At 40.1% G+C, this 21,772-nt stretch overlaps 1 protein-coding gene across 2 annotated transcripts in view; it reads left to right on the forward strand.

The window, feature by feature from the left end:
• Positions 1-21,772, forward strand: part of ESR1 (estrogen receptor 1) — a 285,291-nt gene that overhangs the window by 191,517 nt on the left and 72,002 nt on the right. For both annotated transcript variants that reach the window (XM_084623937.1, XM_084623936.1), the window contains exon 5: positions 16,850-17,185. In XM_084623937.1, coding sequence (XP_084480063.1) covers positions 16,850-17,185 — 336 coding nt within the window. The remainder of the gene's footprint in view (positions 1-16,849; positions 17,186-21,772) is intronic.

Consider the following 21,772-nt stretch of genomic DNA (forward strand, 5'->3'; position numbering starts at 1 on the left):
TTCTTTTGGTAACTCTCAGTGGGATCAGAGGGTAATGGCTTGTAGAAAGTGGTGTTTGGAGAGCTGCCGAGCAGCCTCTTGTTCATATTCTGACCTATTCATGATGACAACAGCACCTCCTTTGTCAGCCTTTTTGATTAGGATGTCAGAGTTGTTTCTGAGGCTGTGGATGGCATTGTGTTCTGCACAGCTGAGGTTGTGGGGCAAGTGATGCTGCTTTTCCACAATTTCAGCCCGTGCACGTTGGCGGAAGCACTCTATGTAGAAGTCCAGTCTGCTGTCTTGACCTTCAGGAAGAGTCCACCTAGAATCCTTCTTTTTGTAGTGTTGGTAGGGAGGTCTCTGTGGATTAGTATGTTGTTCAGAGGTGTGTTGGAAATATTCCTTGAGTCGGAGACGTCGAAAATAGGATTCTAGGTCACCACAGAACTGTATCATGTTCGTGGGGGTGGAGGGGCAGAAGGAGAGGCCCCAAGATAGGACAGCTGCTTCTGCTGGGCTGAGAGTATAGTTGGATAGGTTAACAATATTGCTGGGTGGGTTGAGGGAACCAGTGCTGTGGCCCCTTGTGGCATGTAGTAGTTTAGAAAGTTTAGTGTCCTTTTTCTTTTGTAGAGAAGCAAAGTGTGTGTTGTAAATGGCTTGTCTAGTTTTAGTAAAGTCCAGCCATGAGGAAGTTTGTGTGGAAGGTTGTTTTTTTATGAGAGTATCCATTTTTGAGAGCTCATTCTTTATCTTTCCCTGTTTGCTGTAGAGGATGTTGATCAGGTGGTTCTGCAGTTTCTTTGAGAGCGTGTGGCACAAGCTGTCAGCATAGTCTGTGTGGTATGTAGATTGTAATGGATATTTTACCTTCAGTCCTTTTGGTACGATGTCCATCTGTTTGCATTTGGAAAGGAAGATGATGTTGTGAGAATTGATTAATAAATGTTTGTAAAGTGTAGTATAGGTGGTAGGGAGTATTCAAATTATTTTCTTCCAGTCTTCTGTTTCACTGTACTTGGACAATGAAAACAGGTTTGTTAGTCTGATTTTTGTGTAAAATCAGTTAGTCCCGTGACAACAGATCATGAGACTAGTCCAGTGTTGCAGTGCTTGGGATACAAACACTTCGAGGGAATGTTTAAATCAGAAACATAGTTTGTCTGCAAAAACCTAAATTTTGGGCTTTAATCAACCTTTGTTATTTAATTTCTGTTTTATTTGTATTGATTAGAGCTTGATGAATAATGAGAAAAATGAATTGAATAAGTTAGTTGTGGTAGTAAAATAAATTGAATGCGTTATTCAGCCAACACTTTTACTTACACAGTTCCGTACATAAAAATCATCTAACACTGGGAAGGATGGCAATAAGTAAAGAGGTATGGGAGACTTGCACTACAACAGTGAAAAATCAAGGGATATATTTAATGTTATGAACACACTTTGTAAATTCCTGTTTGGTTTGCTCTAAACTAAATTATTTCTATATATTGGAATTTGTGAGTGGAATCCAGAATGAAAGCCAGCATACTAACAACCGTACAACATCAGTATCCCTTTTAATTTACTGCTATTCCCAAAGGTAGCTATTCTTTTTCTTAATGACTAGACTTTGGGTCAGCTGTGAAGCGTCATTCCGGAAAAGCTCTTTTTCCAGTGTGCTGCCGCGATAAGAGGCCTTTACAATTCCTGCTCTAGTAAGAAGGTACTTACAGAAACTACAAGAAAGCTAAATAACCTTTCAAAGCATTTACATTACATTAATGGTAGGTACAACAGGATAAGGAGAGTGTGAGGTTCTGAGCACTTCCTATAAAGTGAGGGCATTCAGCAAATCTCAAATTCGTGATCTTAATGGGTATTCAGAACATTATACTAATAGTTTTAAGAAAATCAACAGAAATGCACTGGATATTGCAAATTCTTGTATTTTAACTCTAGTTCCTTTTCCTAAGATGGAAAGTAACTTGAGTAAGACACTGATTTTAAAAAATGAAGTCAGGCAACTGCATACCAAGTTTGCAAGCAACTCCTTACTCAGTTTGCACATACAGTTACTGTACTTGCACATGAAAACCAAGTATTTGTACTGGAGGATGGTCCATCAGATGCATAGTTGGCCATTTGACTGAATAAATAACTAATTAGCATTTACAGTTCCAGTAACTGCATGCCCAAACTACAGAAGTGGAGCACTTAAAAAGTGCTGATTTTACCGAAGTTTCCCATTATTAGCAGTTTCCCCTTGTACTTCTGTATACTGGCTGTATCTCAGTATTACTGAAGGTAGTTATTAGTGCCTAAGGACTAGAATGTGATTTTTGCCATAGCCATGAGCAGGTGTAAATCCACCAAAAGGGTGCAGACAGATGTCTCAATGATTTTGAAAACAAATACCATAGAAAATTACTGGGTATTAAATGGACCAAATTAATAACAAATGCTAAGATTAGTCAGATTTAACAACCCCTTATTGCTAAAGATCTCCAGATGAGTGGATATTTGTTAAGAATGAAGTCAGAGTGTTTGCCATGGCAAGTGTGCCGTTGGGCAGCTGCAGGAATGTGCAAAAGGGGCCAACTGAAAGATTCCTTTGTTAAACACAACTCTGAGAGTGTCTAGTCTGTAGTCCAGAGGTGTGATTGAAGCACATGCAGACATACCTATGCTAGCTTTGATTTTAGTTAGATCAAAGCTAGTTTGAGTAACAATTTAGAAACCTTAGGGTTGGAAGAGACCTCAGGAGGTCACCTAGTCCAACCCCAACTAAATCATCCCAGCCAGGGCTTTGTCAAGCTGGGCCTTAAAAACCTCTAAGGATGGAGATTCCACCACCTCCCTAGGTAGCCCATTCCAGTGCTTCACCTCCCTCCTAGTGAAATAGTTTTTCCTAATATCCAACCTAGACCTCCCACGTTGCAACTTGAGACCATTGCTCCTTGTTCTGTCATCTGCTACCACTTCGAACAGCCTATCTTCATCCTCTTTGGAACCCCCTTTCAGGTAGTTGAAGGCTGATATCAAATTCCCCCTGACTCTTCTATTCTGAAGACTAAATAAGCCAAGTTCCCTCAGCCACTCCTCATAAATCATGTATTCCAGCCCCCTAATCATTTTTGTTGCCCTCTGCTGGGACTCTCCAATTTGTCCACATCCTTTCTGTAGTAAGGGGCCCAAAACTGGATGCCGTTCTCCAGATGGGGCCTCACCAGTGCTAAATACAGGGGAATAATCACTTCCCTCAATCTGCTGGCAATGCTTCTTCTAATGCAGCCCAATCAGCCATTAGCCTTCTTGGCAACAAGGGCACACTGACTCCTATCCAACTTCTCGTCCACGGTAATCCCCAGGCCCTTTTCTGCAAAACTGCCGCTTAGCCAGTCGGTCCCCAGCCTGTAGCAGTGGGATTCTTCTGCCCTAAGTGCACTTGTCCTTGTTGAACCCCATCAGATTTCTTTTGGCCCAATCCTCCAATTTGTCTAGGTCACTCTGGACCCTATCCTTACCCTCCAGCGTATCTACCTCTCCCCCCAGCTTAGTGTCATCTGCAAACTTGCTGAGGGTGCAATCCATCCCATCATCCAGATCGTTAATGAAGATGTTGAACAAAACCGGCCCAGGACCAATCCCTGAGGCACTCCTCTTGAGACCGGTTGGCAACTAGACATTGAGCCATTGGTCACTACCCGTTGAGCCCAATGATCTAGCCAGCTTTCTATCCACCCTATAGTCCATTCATCCAATCCATGCTTACTGGCAAGAATACTGTGGGAGACCGTATCTAAAGCTTTGCTAAAGTCAAGGTATATCCTGTCTACTGCTTTCCCCATATCCATAGAGCCAGTTTTCTCATCACAGCAGACAATCAGGTTGGTCAGGCATGACTTGCCCTTGGTGAATCCATATTGACTGTTCCTGATCAGCTTCCTCTCCTCCAAGTGCTTCAACATGGATTCCTTGAGGACCTGCTCCATGATTTTTTCTGGGCACTGAGGTGAGGCTGAGCAGTCTCTAGTTCCCTGGATTCTCCTTCTTCCCTTTTTTAAAGGTGGGTACTACATTAGCCTTTTTCCAGTCATCTGGGAGCTCCCCCGAGCGCCACAAGTTTTCAAAGATAATGGCCAGTGGCTCTTCAATCCTATCAGCTGACTCCCTCAGCACCCTGGGCTGCATTTCAGTAGCGGTGAAGGTGCCGCAGCATAGGCAGTGGCCACTCGTATATATGTGTGTACCCAGGTGATGCTGCCCATGCTGCTGCAGCTCCACTGCCATTTGACATAACTAGATCAAAGTTAGCTCAGGTAGATCTACATCTTCTCAGAGAGGGAAAACATCTGGGACTTATCAACACAGAACATGCAAAGAGGGGCCCAGGGTAAACAGGGATGACGAAGCCTTGTTTGTAATGTAAGCAACATCTGATGATGGATGTGGGAAGGATTCAGAAGAGCCAGGTGGTGGTGTGTAACCTGTATCCCCATAAGCATGTTCCTGAGGCATTGTAACTATGGGAAACACCAATGAGTCACAATTCCTTTGTGTTGCTTTGGGTGGGGGTGTTATAATTTTGCTGCTGGTCTATAACAGCAGCAAATGACCACCGCCTCTGTGCCAACTCAGATTTGTTTGCCAGTGATGTGGGGTGTGAAGACCAGGCTCTATTCATTCTGTATCCACTTTATCTGGATGGGGAATAAGCAGCATCCATCTACTCCTACACACCTGAACATAAGGTCTAGGAACTCAGATGGACCTGGATGGTCTAACACTCCCTCTTCCTCCCTTATGTAAGATGTGTAGTCCAAGTCCCAGGCTAGTTCTAGGGATTTGAGCAAGTGTTTATGGGCTACCACCTTAATTGTGCAGTTGAATATACATTTGTTTTAAGACAGACCTTAATTCTAGATTTTTTTTCCAGCTAATTTCTGACAACATTTCTCATTTAAAGTAACTGTTTATCCAACTGGGACTCCAGCACCATTCGAGTTTCTATTTAATGGCATTCTATAAAAGCATTCTATAATAGATGAGTGTTGAGATGGTCTGAATTGCATCCAAAAGTAGTACATTAATATCTATAAATCTTGAATTTGGAATATTTTCACAGTCAGCTTCCCAATGATCACAGTAATTTATATAGAGAGAAAAAAATGGAAAAAGAAATCATCTCAGTCTGCCAGGCCTTAAATCTCTTTGGGAGGACCATCATGCTGAAACACAATAGGACATTTGGACCTAGAACACAATTATAAGTGGCTTTGGCAAATCTCCATCTTCTATAAACATAGTTTATAAAATAATGAAAATTGGTTTGAAAAAACAATACAACCCAGCCTTCTGCTCTTATGTAGGCCAGATAGTAGCCCCAGCAACCATATATTTTGGGGGCACCCTTGGAGCCTAATTTCACTTCACTTTGTTAAAACTATTGATTTAAAGAAGTGCATGATTAGGGGGTCCTGTGTATAAAGCAAAATAAAGGCAGTGAAGTGGTTAGATGTGTCAGTACAGGCCTCTGAGAAGAGTGAAATATAACTAGGTGCCATGTCTACTAAGTATTGACCATGTTGTGTTCAGACCGTACCATGTTTAGTGCCAACCATGCCACTATTGGCTTGTCTATGCTACTTTTCCTGGGAATCTCTCACCCTTGTACTACCACTGATGCAGCTCCACCAGTGGTAGCAATGGTAGAGGTTTTAGTGTAGACGCAAAGCAGTTGGGCAAATCCTTCTTCTTTCCAGTTCTGTGCGCGGTAGGACATGGCAGAGAGTATTGATCCATGTCCTGCTGATGCCATTCTGTGTGCATGTCACACTCATTCCTTTTTTTTTTTTTTTTGGTCAGTGCCCCGTCTACACTAGTGTTTCCATTGCTGCTAAATTAAATCCTGGTTCATTATTCTCTATTATATTTATGCTTTCAAATTGTTAATCAAATCCGTTTCCAAGTCAATTAGAAGAAGTGTCACTAATCTTACTATATGTAATTTTTGGCACCAGCAAGGGTAAAGAAGCTTCCAAGTTGCACCGAGTCTAAATTCTGGAAATGAGGTATAGTCACATCTGCAAATAAAGGTAGACTATAGGGTATCTTAAACAACCCAACCACCACCCCCAAAATATTATCTGCATTCTGTAGTATTCAGTCATAATCTGTAAGAAAAATAAATTGAACCAAGTACATTTTTGGGAAGGATCATCTGACTTTTAATTAAACAGTTATAACGCTTTTTTCAGTGTGCAAGTGGGCTGGATTGTACCTAAAACCTGTGTAGGCAGTGCCACTCATCCACTGCACTACCAGTTTCTATTCCCACTTAGTCTGTCAAATGTAGAGCACAGCAATCCATTAACAGATCCTGTCATTTCCATATTTCATTGCAAAGGACTAGAGAAAATCACAAATGGTGATATAATTATAATGATATATATTTCATACAGTTTATTCTTAAACTTATTATATTTCACCAAATTCATGTTAATATTCACTCATACAAGTTAGAATGATTAAGATTAACAGCTTAATAGGTACCTTTGGTACGTTGGACAGTTGTATACTTAAACACTGTATTTATCTGCAAATAATGTGCAAGTTTTCATTAGAAGAGGTTGATTATTACTAGAACATTTAGAAAGCACTTATCTATTTGAACTGGCCTCTTCTTTATAAGCCCAGTCCCTAAGAGGACTGGAAGGCTGAGCTCTGCCCAGTGTAATGTTGGATGATTTCATCCACTGTAATGCTCTTAAGAGGAAGAACAGGCAGCTGGACACCTCCCCACTTCCACACCCATATTCTTACATTTAAAAATGGCATGGACTCACTGATGGTGAAACCACTGTTATCTCAAAAAAGATTGCATTTTAAGGTTTTGGATAGTTCGGCAATTTCAGAAGTATAGTAGCAATTCCATTTTTCATTATTTCCTATTTCTACCAAGTATAATTTAGGTTTATATTTGTCTTGCCTACACTGCACGTGTGTGTTATATAATAGTAGGCCAAAAAGTATGATCCCTATCTTAGGCACCTCAGCTTCTTCTTCCTTCTCTTTAAAGACTTTTGCAAAATAACTGCTGTTTCCTTAGATTTCTCTCCAATTCCTTCTCAACAATTTTTACAATTTTCTCTTAACTTCTGTCTGTATAGAATTCTTTTATTGAACATTTTCCTCTACAGTTTGATCATTATGTCTTGTTTCTCATCTTATTCTTTTCACTTGTTTCTGCTTGGTTTTGTGTAGTTCTGAAATCTTCTTTCTTTTCATCAGGTGTTTATATTTTTAGTCATATTATTGTTTAATCCAGTCTTTAAATCCCTGCTTAATTATACCACTTCCTTCTAAATGTGGGATTCTTTACAGGAGAAAGGCTGTACATGTATTGGGAGAGGATTCTATGAGGTTTTGTTGTTGTGGTATATAATATAGTAGGTTATTGCAGTAAAACGCCAAAATGTCCTACAAGATGCACTGATAAAACGATTGATAGCCAAAAACTAGATATTTGATCTAATCTTATAAGATAAACCGATTGTATTGTTGAAGATGGAATAAAATGACCAGAAAAAAAGAAAAAGGAATGCCAAAACAAGGAGAAAAAAATTCTGGTTCAGAAGAGCTAAAGCCCAAAGCTATGCAGCAAATGTCTAGATGGAAGCTTCTTTCCCATCTTAAAATCAGTTTGTTTGGCGAATCACCAGAAATTCTATATGCAATAGCACTAATGTGGAAAAACAAAGCAGTACTCGGGTCCTTGGAGAGAAGCTGCTACCTACAATCCAGTTGCCTAGTAACCAGACTCTAACTCTCCTCCCCTGTCAGATATTTGCTTTCTTAGCTTGATAGAAGTGTCAGGATTCCAGGACTATTGAATTCCTTGCCTTTTACATTTTTGGATTTTTACCTGTCTGTCATATGTTTGGGTTTCAGTCTAATGGGTATTGACTACAGGACCCTGAAATTGAGAGGTAGTAGGATGCTTAGAAGTAGCTTTTACTCTAAAGTGTTTAGAGGTTAGAGGACAAAGAGACCAAGCATGGAGGAAGGGATGGTTCTTTAAGCTGTTATTTTGGGCCACCATGTTGATAAATGAATGCCTTAATTCTTGAGTATTTTGTTTCTGAGGTGGTATTCTAACTCAGGGAGCAGGTTTTTAAAGATAATGTAATATGGCTCCTCTTCCAGACTCTCTGGCTGCCTCTTCCATTAAATTCATAGCCTGCAACAACAACACCACAAGGAAGTGGGAATTTGAGGTAGAGCTACAATGTGTTTTCCTTCTGGCAGCACAGAACTCCTACCAGTCCAGTCAATTGCATCTGCAGAATTAAACAACATTAAAAAGCAATATTTCATGTATGTGAACAAAACTTTTTCCTCTGTCATAGAATCCAGATTTTTAAAAATACATGTGCAAAAGTGTGTGAGCTGCATATGCGAAATGCCCAGTGGGCATGTACAGGTCAGGGCTGCATCCACAAATCTCCAGCTTGCCTGCGTGCATCTGGCATTCATGTGCTCAAGTGGCCAAAAGTTTGTGGGCCAAAAGTTTCTGTTGGACGTATTTCAAACAGTGACTTAATAGACAAGATACTCATTCTTACCTGCATGGCCTCATGGTTAAGGCACAGCAATGTGTCAGGTGATCTAGGGTCTGCTACGTATATGTTGTGTGACCTTGGACAAGTCACTTAATCTCACCATATCCCAGTTCCCTACTTCTCAGGAGCATTGGGAAGTTAACTCATATGTTTGTTAGCTGCTTTGAGATAGTAATCAAATTTGTTATCATACGACAAGTGGATGTAGGGTTTTCTCCATTATTTCATCACATACAGTCTGTACAGCTGATTTAAACAGACTGCAGGAGACACTAGAAACCAGATTTTGATTTTTGATCCAGCACGGCTTTCTTAAAGAAACAAACAAAAATCAGAATAATTAGTGTTTCTATAGCAGTGATAGTTAGACAGAGGCTCGCTGCAAGTGACTCTTTAAAGTGTCTCCTGCAGCTCTTTGCAACACATGATATTAAAACACACTGTGATTTTAATTATTAGCCAGTTTTAGTTATTAACCAATCCAGATGCTTTTACAACCAATCCAGATGTTCTTAACCAAGTGTAGTTGATTAAAAAAAATACTTGGTCAGTCATTTTGCTGTGTGCGTGGGTACACACACACAAAGTAGTAAATGAAACAATGAATTCACACTACTGTGGCTCTTTTGGGTAATTTGGCTACTAAACCACTGAGGTCTGAGTATCACTGTTCTATAGGAAACCAGTGGTTATTTCATGTTGCTAAGCAACTGCTCGTAGGAGGACAAATATTCTGGATCTGCATGTATTTATCATTTGATAACAAACCTGTTTAAGAAATCTTCAATACAGTATTACCACCGCAAAATTGCAAATAAAAGATCCATTTGGTATTTTGTGAGGTAAGCAGATATGAATGCGCTGTTTGCATCAAGATTAATTCATTTCATTGAAAAAAATGCATAAGAAATTAAAATTAAATGTCTAGGAGAGAGATTCCTGAGAATCAGAGAATGTACCATTATTAACTACCCTTCTGTGACTGAAACTAAATAGGAGATAGATAGTTGTGATACATAGTTCAATGGGTACAGGAAGGCTCTTATGTCATGATTGTGAGCACAGCCTAAAGAATGGATGTATTTCATAGAGATATTAGATTTGGGGAGAAGGAAAGGAAATAGACTCACAATAGACAAGTGTTCTTCCAACCTATCGATGGAGAAACATTGCTGTCCTTGCCCTCCTTTCAGGAACATAAGTGGTACCAAGAAGAAAAGGTTTATGGAGAGAATAGTGAGAATTACCCTACAATAGAGGGAGGAATATGTACAATTCCCTGTTAGGATCTGTCTTTGATCATAGATCAAAGCCAAGAATGATGGGAGAGAAATGTATAAAACTATTTTCAGTTGTTGTTCTTTCAAAACAAACAAAAAAGCCCTCCCAAATTGGAAAGTACTGAGGATAAAAACCAGTTTTTATTTTAAAAAGTTTAAATTAATGCTTATATTTATAAGGCTGTTTTTCTAAGGTAAAGTGCACATTGCCCTACTATATAGAGTCAGAAAGCCCTTTAGGAGCCCACCATCTTAGGGCCAAGATCTCCTGTCTGACGTGACTTAAAGGGCATGCATTTGCTGTCCTTAACCGAATCCCAAGGACTGAAGTAATTTTGATAGCTTTGCACACCAATTGACTGATCAACAAACAAGAAGTTGTCACTGAAAATGAATGGCTAGCTGAGGTCAAGCTGCACATCGGTGATGAACTTTCAGATGATTTCTTGAAAAATGGTGTTGATAAGGCTTGCATCCATACCAGGTTAATCAGTGTTGTGGAGAGTTGTCACAAGCTACAAGGAGTTGGATTAGATAATAGGACCAACCAAAAAAATCAGTCACTGTCATGCTTAGTACTTCTGAAGAAGTGAATACACAATAATGACCGAAGAATCCAATGGTGGTTTGGAGTTCGCAGAAAATGCAGAACTTTTTTTTTTAGGTTTGAGGTTTCACAAAAATTTCCTTGAGTTTTGTGAAATACTCCCCCCCCTTAATTTAAACCATTGTTTTTTAAACAAAATTTTAATTTAAAAAAGAACCATGCTTTAAGTACTGCTGTGCTATGAAAACAATAAGTTTTCTGTTTGATAGTTATTTTTGCCAAGCTTCTAGGACTACAGAAGAAATAAAATAGCAACATATAAATCATTCCAGCACTAATGTTTTTCAAGAGTGAAACAGAATTTGGACTTCAAAAATGTTGAATGATCTTCTAAATCTAAAATATACAGTTTGGGTCAATTCTACGCAAAACAAATTTTCCTGCTCTCTCAGGAATAATTGACATAAGGTACAAATGAAGTTGATGTTTTATCACTATCCACTAGTAGATGGGAGGAAAAATAGAGACTGACCGAAAGATTAGAAGTTGGACTTTAGGTTAGGATAAGATAATCATCCAAGAGTTCTACTGATTATTCAAAGCATTTCTAAATTATCTGAGCTTATTAGCAAAAGTTTTCAAAAAGAGGTGGCTATAACCACATATAGTCACTAAATATATGCCCTAGTTTTCAGCTGTTGAGCAGCTCCTATTTACTTCTATGGGAGTTGCCAGTGCTCAATAATTTTGAAAATTGGGTACTTATTTGGAGTTTGAAAATCTTCATCATATCTTTAAAACTCAAATGGAAATAGTGCAAGAAAACGACCCCCCCCCGCCTCCCCCTAGTACTTCCATTTTTGATAGAATAGCCTTCCTCATAGTATTTTTGCAGTTCTGGTTCTATACAGACTGGAATTAATGTATCCATACATTACAGAAACTTAAAGGTTCAGTTCAAGTTTGGTTGTAGAAATGGGTCAGTCAAATTGTAGCTTGATAGAAATGTTTGTTTTAGGAATACTTATCTGTGGCTTGTTTTTCTTTTACTTATAGAAACTCAAGTTAAAGTTTCATAAGCTGAAAGAAATTTGGAGGCCCTCAAATTTTTCAGGGAGAGACTCACTCCCTTAGTCCAAGATAATGAATAATAGAATAATCATCTAATTTCTCCATCTAGGAGATAAATGAAGAGTTAGTAGTAGAAACTTACATAAATCTCTGATTAGCAGTAATTCTTATACAGATTTAAAGGACTTTCTGTCTGTGATCATAATAATGTCACTGCCTGATGTGAGACATGAGGAATGCATTTAAAATTCTCAGATTCAGCCTCTGAAGCTGCAAAGTAGAACCGAGGTTAAGATGTTTCCTTTGAAGTAAAATATAAAGCTTGGTTTGCACCAAGGTATGTTGGGTACATTCTCTGGGTTCAAAAAACTGACTTCTGAAGAAACCTTTCTTAATTTTTAAAGCAAAGTTAGTAGGAAACTCTCAAAAATCAGTCCAATATACACATTTGAAATGTGAATTAGTTGTATGATTACAAGTAGTCAGTTCTTTCACAGATGATCAACCACATATGGCACATAAAATAACTGGCAGACATCCTTCACCTGTCCAACCCTGTCTGACTTAAGAACACAGCCAGCCAAATATGGAGCTGTTGAGGAGACAGGTTATATAAATTTGATTCAAATATTTGCTTAGATTAATGCTCTCACTCTCAGACTGTGATACTGGCTCTGATTTCTTCTAGTGGAGGCGCAGATGTGCCCAGGGGAAATGAAAAAAGGAATATATTTTCTTAAACAGATTATTTTCACTTAGGACTCAGCAGAAATGGACCTGTTTAATTAAGTGAATATTCATTAGAAAATTCAGCTTTTGTTGATGTTAAGTGCCAAAACTAAAAGTTCCAGCAAGAAAATGAAATTAACAGGTTGCTCTGTATTCTTCTAAAATGTACCATTTGGAACAGTTTCCCACTGAAACATTTTATCTCAATGGTGTCAGAGGAACCCTAAATATTTCCTTAACATATAGAGAGGAAAAATCCTGGATTAGGACATAACTAATCTAAATCCTATTCTAAGTGACCACTTCCAATCTAAAAGAAAATATGGCCCTGTCTAAACTTGATTTTCCTGATTTAGAATAAAGTACCCATTTCATTTGTCTCTGGACACATAATTTAAACAAAACAACAAAATCAGACATTAAATAAAAATAATATGCTCCATCTAGAAAATAAGCACATCATCCGCACTTTCATGAGCAGGCAGAGAGTCCTGTGAAAACAGATGGTCTTTACACCATGCAATGAAGGTTGACAAACTGACTCTTTTGAACCAATGTGGAAGTGAATTCCAGAATTGAGGTGTCCTATCAGCAGCCACCACACATGCAAATCAAGGCAATATTAGAAAGAACACTGCACTCTAGCTGATCTGAAAGATCGTGGTGAAACAGAGAGACAGGTGATATCTCAGGTATGTATGGTCCAACCCAGATAAGACTTTAAAGATCACTTTTTCAACACTTTAAATTGCATTCATAGGCAAAAAGATGTCACCGGAAGCTACAGTTTGCAATGTCATGTGAGGCAATGTATGTACTACATATTAGCACAATATTTTACAAAAAAATGTAACAAGCATTGAGTGTATTGGTTGTCATATGCATGACTGTACCATGTTGTATGTACCAGTTGACTGTACCACTAATCATCTCTGGAATGAGATATTTAGCTTAGTGCTTACTGAATTGATGAAGGTCTACAAATGTGTGGTGTTTAGATGTTGCTTGTAATTATTAGAATTGGGAGCACTGGCTGTTGAGAGTCTGAAAGGACATGAAACAGGAAGGAGGGGGGAGGAGTTGAAGAGGCTGAGTGAGAGCTACTGAGGGTGCAACAGTAGCTTGGAAAAAAGGTTTCCACTTTAAAAAATAAAGTACTGTTGAAGTATGTTAGTACCTTGCCTGTTTACTACAACATGTTCCTCTGCAGTATGGATAGAAGGCAACAAGTTTAGCAGACTTATGAAGTCGTCAGATCCTCCTAGCTCCATCCTACAATGCAGTACCTTACTTTTAGAAATTACTTCAAAACCTCTGCTCCTAGCAATAATCATGAGCACTATCAGAAGGGGCTCCAGGAATGAAATGAGGGTGTGTATAACAATTTTGACACACCTATCAAAAACAAGTGAGCCAAAGCAACAATGACATGCTATGTCTCTCCAATTTGTTTTTTTCTTGTTTAGTACAGAAATAGTCTTTTGGGTTTATATCCTGAGCTCATGTTATGGAGCTCAGCTAACTTACACCATGTGAAGATCTGGCCCTCTGCATCTTGATCACAGGAACACAAACAATATTGCTAACTTTATCCATGCCTTGCTAGAATCTTCCATTTTTAAATTTGACCTTGATCCTGCACAGGGATTGGCCAACATGTACCTTTATGCTGGTGTAAAGTCAGTGGGACCCCATGTGGGTGGATTGCTGTGCAGGATCAGCTCCATAGTGTGTTTTGGTTTCAAGCAGAACATATTTAGAGCATAGACAAAACTTGTAGAAAACCAGAGTAAACATGGATTGCAAGACACAATTCACCTGTATGGAAATTTAGTGTATACACTTATTGAATCTTGGAATATTTCTGTGCCTAAAATGTTCATGTAATCTTTTTTTGTCTTCAGTGCAGGTCTGTTTGACCACTGAGTGGTATTACCTGGTGTTGGTTTACACCATATCACATGTTGTGCTCTAACTGAATGTTCTCTCATCTTCTTTTTATAGAATATCAGGGTTGGAAGGGACCTCAGGAGATCATCTAATCCAACCCCCTGCTCAAAGCAGGACCAATCCCCAATTTTTGCCACAGCTCCCTAAATGGCCCCCTCAAGGATTGAACTCACAATGCTGGGTTTAGCAAGCCAATGCTCAAACCACTGAGCTATCCCCCGCCCCGTTTGCTGTAATGAGCCATGTGACTTTATCAGGAATATAAATAATTTGGTGGTATAGAGGATGTGTGAGGAGGAATTGTGATGAGACTGTCTTGTCTCTACCCCCAGACACAAAGCTTTCTCATGACCTTAGTGCCAGTTCAGATGTCGTCTTCTGATTTCAACCTCTCCTAACACCAGACTTATCATTCTGTGAAACAACGATCTGGGAAGAAGGAATGACTGGATAGACAAAGCATAAAAGAAAGTCTTTTTCACACACAACAGAACGTTGCATTCTTGCTACTGCCAAGTGATGATTTTTAATAGATGGGTTTTGGGGTGGGTTTTGCCTATACAAAATGGGCATGAATTTGTATGTCTATCTGTCTGACTATTGATTATATAATGTTAATGACAGCAAGCAGATAAATGTTAACAGGTTTCATAGACATGCACTTTTTATATTTCAATCAATCAGATTTTTTTTTAAAGCAGAGATGTTTTGAATCAGTGGTTCTATAATCCAGGATGTGGTGAAGTTATGATGTGTTCAAATATATGTGAACCACGTGGTTTTTTCCACACAATTGTGCCTGTTGATTTCATAGGCAAATTTTAATTCACAAACATCATAGTCCTAAAACCATGCAACAGAAAATAGCAATTAAGATCTCTTATTCAATAGTCTCCAGTAATCTACTGTGAGAATTGGTGTAGGATGAAGTTTTGCCAAAATATCTTTTGTTCTGGCTGTTAGGAAGCCTTTGTGGTAGGAAAAAAGCAATGAATTTATGAAAAATGGGAACAGCAAACCTTTTAAGGTACTTAGCTAAGAAAAAATATTAGTTTAACTAATCGGCAAAACATGAAAAGGTCAGGTGATGGGTATGAGAGATTTAATGAATCCAATGTATGTGGAAAGATTAATTGAATATGGTTAGAGGAGCTACAGGATTTTAGTAGATTAGAATAAAAATTCTGCCCTCTTCACGCTGCCCTAGTTCAGTGAAGTGTCATTTTTCTGCGGGAAGATATTTATTCATATAGATCAGAGATTCTCAGCCTGGAGGTCATGAACAGGTTTCAGGAGAGTCATGGCCACCCTCCCTTTCTTTATGTGGAGTGTGTGTGCGCCTTCTTATCTTGTAACATTGGTTCACATTATGGAAAAGTTTGAAAACCATTTGTATGGATGTTTGCTCATAGAAAGTGAGCACTGTGCTGGGGTGGCAAGGGTGGTGTCAGTGCTACCAAATTTGGGGCCCCTTGTTATATTTAAAGCACGCCTATAAGCGTGAAGATTTTGACACCTTTGAGAGGGCTTGAGATGAATTGCTTTTCAGTGGGTGCAGTGAGTGCCCAATATGACACATCCACCCCACCCAAACAGCATGATATCTCTTGACCACTCTCTGGTGGTTCTTCTAAACTATTCTCCCAGCCTCCTCCCCAGTTCCCTATCTTCTGTCTTCTCTCTGTGTTGATGGAACCCACCCAGGCCCCTTCAAAATACTTTCTTTGTAACTTTTTCCACAAAGGGAGACTTTGTTCTGTGGCCAGGCCTTTTGTTGTTACTGCTGCTGTTACTACTACTATGATGGGTATCCCAATCAAGGAGCAGGGCCTCACTCTGCTAAGCACTATCCAAACAAGTAACAAAGACAGTTCATGCTCCAGAAATTTTACAGTCCAGGTGTATTTTCTGTGCTTCTCTTCACTTAAGAGAGGTCACATGGCAACCCTCTTGTGATCTTATCATTTTATATTTTCCTTATTATGTACTTTTTGTTTACTTTATGCAGCATTCATTACCATAGTATCTGAACAACGTATGATAGGGAAAACCTCCCTGAGTGGTTCTTCCCCACTAACAAAGAACAAGTGCTCAGTGCTGGTTTAAGCTATAATTAAAATAATTTGTTAGTGTGGAAAGCCTTAAGAGGCTTGGACCAGCACCACAGCATTCATGAGCAGTTTTGGGGTCCAACATTTGTGATCTATTTAAGCCACACATAGCGTTCAGCTATCTCTGATGACCTGCTCAGTGAAACATGTGTGATTAATTGTATGCTAGAAGCTAGGGCATGCTTTGGCAGTTCATGTAGTAGGACAATATTTATTCAGTTCAGTTGCTGGTTGTGTTTTGTTTTGTTTTGTTTTTGAGAGGAGTGGCGCATCAAATCATGGCTCCCCCAGGCTGGTGTTTGACAAGCACGTCCCAAAGCCAAATCCATTGAAATGTTATGAATCACTTACAATAAAGAATCATTCTTAATGTTATACTTTACAAATATACATAGCATTCCCCCTGTGTACTAGCTTAAGGTTCTATGGTTATGACTGATTCTTGGGAAAACAAACCCAAAAGGAGTTCTGCATGACTCTATACAAACATCTGCTGATTGGTTGAAGTTATAAACATGAGTAGTTGTACAGGTTTAAGGAAAAGAAGCTAATCAGATTCTTATGTGTCTCCAGGGATCCGAAAAGACCGCAGAGGTGGGCGGATGCTGAAATACAAACGTCAAAGAGAGGAGCAGGATGCCAGGAGTGGAGGGACTACTTCTATTGAGATGAGAACCCCCACCCTCTGGACAAGTCCTCTTGTGATTAAGCATAGCAAGAAGAACAGTCCAGCTTTGACCCTGACAGCAGAGCAGATGGTCAGCGCCTTGCTGGAAGCTGAGCCGCCCATAGTCTATTCAGAGTATGATCCTAACCGACCTTTCAGTGAAGCCTCCATGATGACCCTGTTGACCAGCCTTGCAGACCGGGAACTGGTGCACATGATCAACTGGGCAAAAAGGGTCCCAGGTAAGAAAATAGATCATTCGAACAGTGGTTAACTGGAAAAGTTCCAATATTACTTTTAAGTGAGGGAATTTCCTTCTCCCTCTCCCTACTCCACAGACACAGTTTCCTCATTATCTACAAATCATTCATTTAAATATCCTTATCTGTAAAATTACAAATTTCATGTGGTGCTCCTTAGAAGGAAACTTTTGGGAAACGCAGGTAAAACTTTAGGGAAAAAATCTTGTTCAGAAAAATTCGTTACTGTAGATTATAATATATTGTCTGCCAAATATAATAGATAGCTTGGAGGTAACTGGCACCAGGATATAATCTTTCATTGCCAGGTCAGTGAATCAAACTTTGCCTAGATCTGTTACAAATGCAAGTTTTTGCTGTATAAAAGAGATTCAGAGGCCTATGTGAAATGGACTAGTTATCATGGGTCTATTTCCTAGCAAACAGGTGTCCAGACCACAAAACGCTACCAAGTTTGGCACTGATCGGCACCCTTTATGACAGTCCAAGCAGAGAAACCAATGAGTGGTCATTAAAAACCCTCTGATGTCTGAAGGTCGTCTGAGTTGAAGGTCATTGACAGGGTAGTGTGGGGAAGATTGCATTTCTGCTAAATGGACTGATCCTGTTCTGTGGATAAAAAGAAGATACCAGCCTCCAGAGCTATCAGTCCAATACCCTTCATAAGCATTATATTCACTAAACATTTATTATGCATGCTGAATCTTTAATTTTATCACAGAACTTCTCTTTACTAGGCCTACTGGTACAATATACATACTAGTATGTTTTGCCTAGTTTAGCCAATTTTTAATCTCTTTAATTTCATATTCTAGCCCTTTATTTCATTAACATTTATGTAGATTCTGTGAACAACTGTTCTGAGAATGTCCACTACTACAGATTTAGTTAGGTCAAATGCTGTAGGTCATGCCTCTTTTCTGTGTCCTTCACTTAAACTTGGCAAAACTTTACTTAGTAAATCAATAACACACACAGTCTGTTTTCCAGTCCTTATGTGTTGTTGTTGTTTTTTTAACAACTTTTCACATGTCACTTAGTGGGCTCAAGCTGTGATCAATGAAAAGCTGTAAGGGATGTGTCATTTCTCATAGTAACTTAAAGGAAATCACATGGGGAATTTTATTTTTAACATAGTTGCATTTTTAGGACCTGAAGTCAATGTGAGCCTTTCCATTAATTTCTGTGTGCTTTGGAACAGGCCTCTACAACGTATTTTTGAAATAGGGACCTTAATGTTTAAAGCTATTGGTCATACTAATTTAAACACAGTAATGGCAGTGTGGACTAGAAAGGCTGAATTAAAAATCTCTTCTCTGATGATAGAGACTAGAATGTCTGTTGCATGGAAAAGAGAAGCACACTGCACTGTTGTCTTGCTCTAGAAAAATATCTCAAGTTTTGTATTAATTTACATTTACCATTTATAGGAATTTGAAAATGGTTCTCTCATTTAAAGGAACTTGTCCTACAAACACCCTTTAATCACCTGAGGACCAGACATAGAGTTTAATTATGTGTGATCTTACACTGTTGTGCAAGTTAGTGGAAAGGGCACACGGAGCCTTCCTCCTGCTTACATCCCTGTGAAAAGTCCAAGCATGGCAGCAGTCCTTGTGTCCCTGTGAACAAAGTCTGCTCAAGGTCTCTGCTACTTGCTTCTAGTAGGACTGGTGGAGCACAAGCAACATCCTGTCATAGGGTATCACAGAGGGTTTGCACATCTTTCACATAATGCCTCTTGGAACTCCCCTGCAGAGGTGTGTCTGCCACAAATGAATTCATAATATACACTCACGGGCCACTCTAGGTTTTTCACCTTCGTTAAGATCGGGGTCTCAAACACACGGCCCACGGGGTTATTTTCTGCGGCCCGCCAGCTTCCCGCCTCACCACCGTCCCTGCAGCATTTACCTAGAGCGGCTCCAGCCTGGCGCACACTGAGGGCAGGGCAGGCTCCCTCCCTCCCTGCCTGCCTGCCCTGCCCGCTCCGGGAAGCAGCCGGGACTTGGGGGAATGGGGGGGCGGGGAGGACACAGGGGTCTGTGTGTTGCCCTGGCCACTCCTCCGCCCAGACCCCTGTACCCTCCCCCCCCCACAGGTCCCGGCCGCTTCCCGGAGCGGCGCAGCGGTAGGCAGGGAGGGAGCCTGCCCTGTCCCTGGTGCGTGCCAGGCCGGACCCACCCTCCACACCCCTCCTGCACCCGACCCCCTGCCTTAAGCCCCCTGTCGCACCCCCCTGCACTCCACACCCCTGCCCTGAGCCCCCTTCTGCACCCTGCACCCCTCCGGCATCCCGACCCCCTGCCCTGAGCCGCACCCTGATCTCTTGCCCTGAGCCCCCTGATGCACCCCGTCTGCACCCCAACCCCCTGCTGCACCCTGCACCCCCGGGGGGCAGGGAGGGGGCAGAGTTGGGGTGGGGATTTCAGGGAAGGGGTTGGAAGAGGCGGGGTAGGGACGGGGCCAGGGCAGCTGTGGGGGTGGTGGTCTCTTTCTCTAAGGTGGTTTTGGGGGTGGAAAGGGTGTTTTAATGTGTGGTTATTGTGGAAGGTGTGAATCTTCAAGACCCATTTGAACATGAAAGAGGGTGAGGACCTGACATACTGGGTTTGGGTAATTATTCCATAGAAAAGGCAGCATGGAAGAAACTGAAGTGGCAAAAGAACATGAATAGAGTAGTGAGACTGGCTGCACTGGCTGAGTAAAGGGGGCACAGGAGAAAGATAAGGACATGATCTGAGAGGTAGGTCAAGGCCAATACGTGCAGGCCCTTTAAGGCAAGGACAAAAAGTTTAAACTTGATGCAATGGGCAATGGTGATTTAATGGAGGGATATGAAATGGGACTACATATGTGGTAGTATCTATGTGATAAACTGCAGAGCCATCTGATACATTGCATTAATCATACACCTTTGTCCACCTCATCTGCCTAGTAATCCTCTGGTGGGACTACTTTCAAAGTTCCAAACCTCTGAGTAGCTTCAAACAACTGCTTTTTTAAAAAAAGAAACCACGCACCTTTTCCCAAAATGTTTTCTTCTTTCCTCACAAAATTAGTTTACACTGACAGGCAATTTTCAGTCTATGACAAGTAGACTGTGTAATGTAGGACTTCAAATGTTGCATTATTTTATAAGAAAAAGGGGTTTGTGGAAGGAGGAGGATTTGCAAAATTTTAGTTATGATTTTTCTTTCCCTCTGAATATTGTACAGTGGGACTCATGATTAGTAAGGTAGCGTCGCTTGGTGTAGGGATATAAAATATTCTGGATAAAAGTTTGACAACACCATCAAACATTTCTAAAACGCTTTTCTGTAATACAGACAATGCCAATAGAATCCATATGGTGTGGTGTGATATAGAGGTTTTACTAATACTCTTTGCGCATGACCTGCAAAACTTATTGGTAGCCTCAGCACTCATGAGTTAATGCAGCTCTCCTGAACTCGTATACAGATAATACCTTTATAACATACTATCTTGTATTGTCTTTCTCTTCCATAAAGTGAAATTTGTCCCTATGCACAGGGCCAGCACAAGACCTATGCACCTCTTAAATCAGACTTAGTAGTGCATAGGCCTTGTGCTGGCTCTCTGCCCAGCAGTAAATTTCACCCTGGCTGAATAGCTCTATAATATGGCACTAAATGATTGAAATGGCTACCAACAACAATTATGCATCCAAACAGAATGTGAAAATACTACTGACTTTCCTTCTTCCACAAATATGCTGCAGCATCTGTGCAAAAGTCCAGATTATGAACTTTGAGGGCCTAGTTTTTTGAGGTGTTCTTCACCTCATTGTGGGTGTGCTGTACCTTAAACGCCTATTGATGTTAATGTGAGTTGAAAGTGCTGAGCGCCTTGCAGGTTTTGGGCCTAAATCTTTCGCTCTAAAATTGTAGACTGGCTCTCTACAATCCTTGTGTTGCAGAGATATTTTATGAACACCAACATTTAAAGGGGACGTATCTGGTGATAATATTTTGCCCATTTATAGCATCTCACATTTGAATATCTCATACTATTTTACAAATATTGATTGATTATGCATTACAGCAACCTTTTGAATTAGGGAAACAGTATTATACACCTTTTATACATAAGTAAGCGCTCTGACTGCATTTAAATGAGTTTCTGTTCTGAGAAATAATCTTGTGAAAATATCATCGTGTTCCAAATCTATCAATCAACTATTTCCATATCCAATTTCCTAAAGTGACAAGTAAAATGATATTTTTTTCTAACTGCAAACTCCAGTCTGAGTTTTGAGAGACAAGATGAGTATTTTTACCAGGAATAAAGGCAATTAGACCTGCAATTACACCTGTGCAACTTCACGGTCTTCAATGGGGTTGCATCGGTGTGTAACAAATCAGAATTTGGTAATCACTTCTGCTAGTGCACAGTACAAAGCAGGCTGGGTTAACCCTGGTTATGTTGACTTGGGGAGGAGGACAAGAAAGGGTCCATTTTCATAAAATCACTTTTCAGAGTAGAATCACATTTTGAGTAGCGAGATGAAAGTGCAATGCATGGAGTCAATGGAAGAAACAAGGACAG

The sequence above is a fragment of the Lepidochelys olivacea genome (assembly GCF_965140295.1).
Source record: "Lepidochelys olivacea isolate rLepOli2 genome assembly, chromosome: 3".
Lineage (NCBI taxonomy): Eukaryota > Metazoa > Chordata > Testudines > Cheloniidae > Lepidochelys > Lepidochelys olivacea.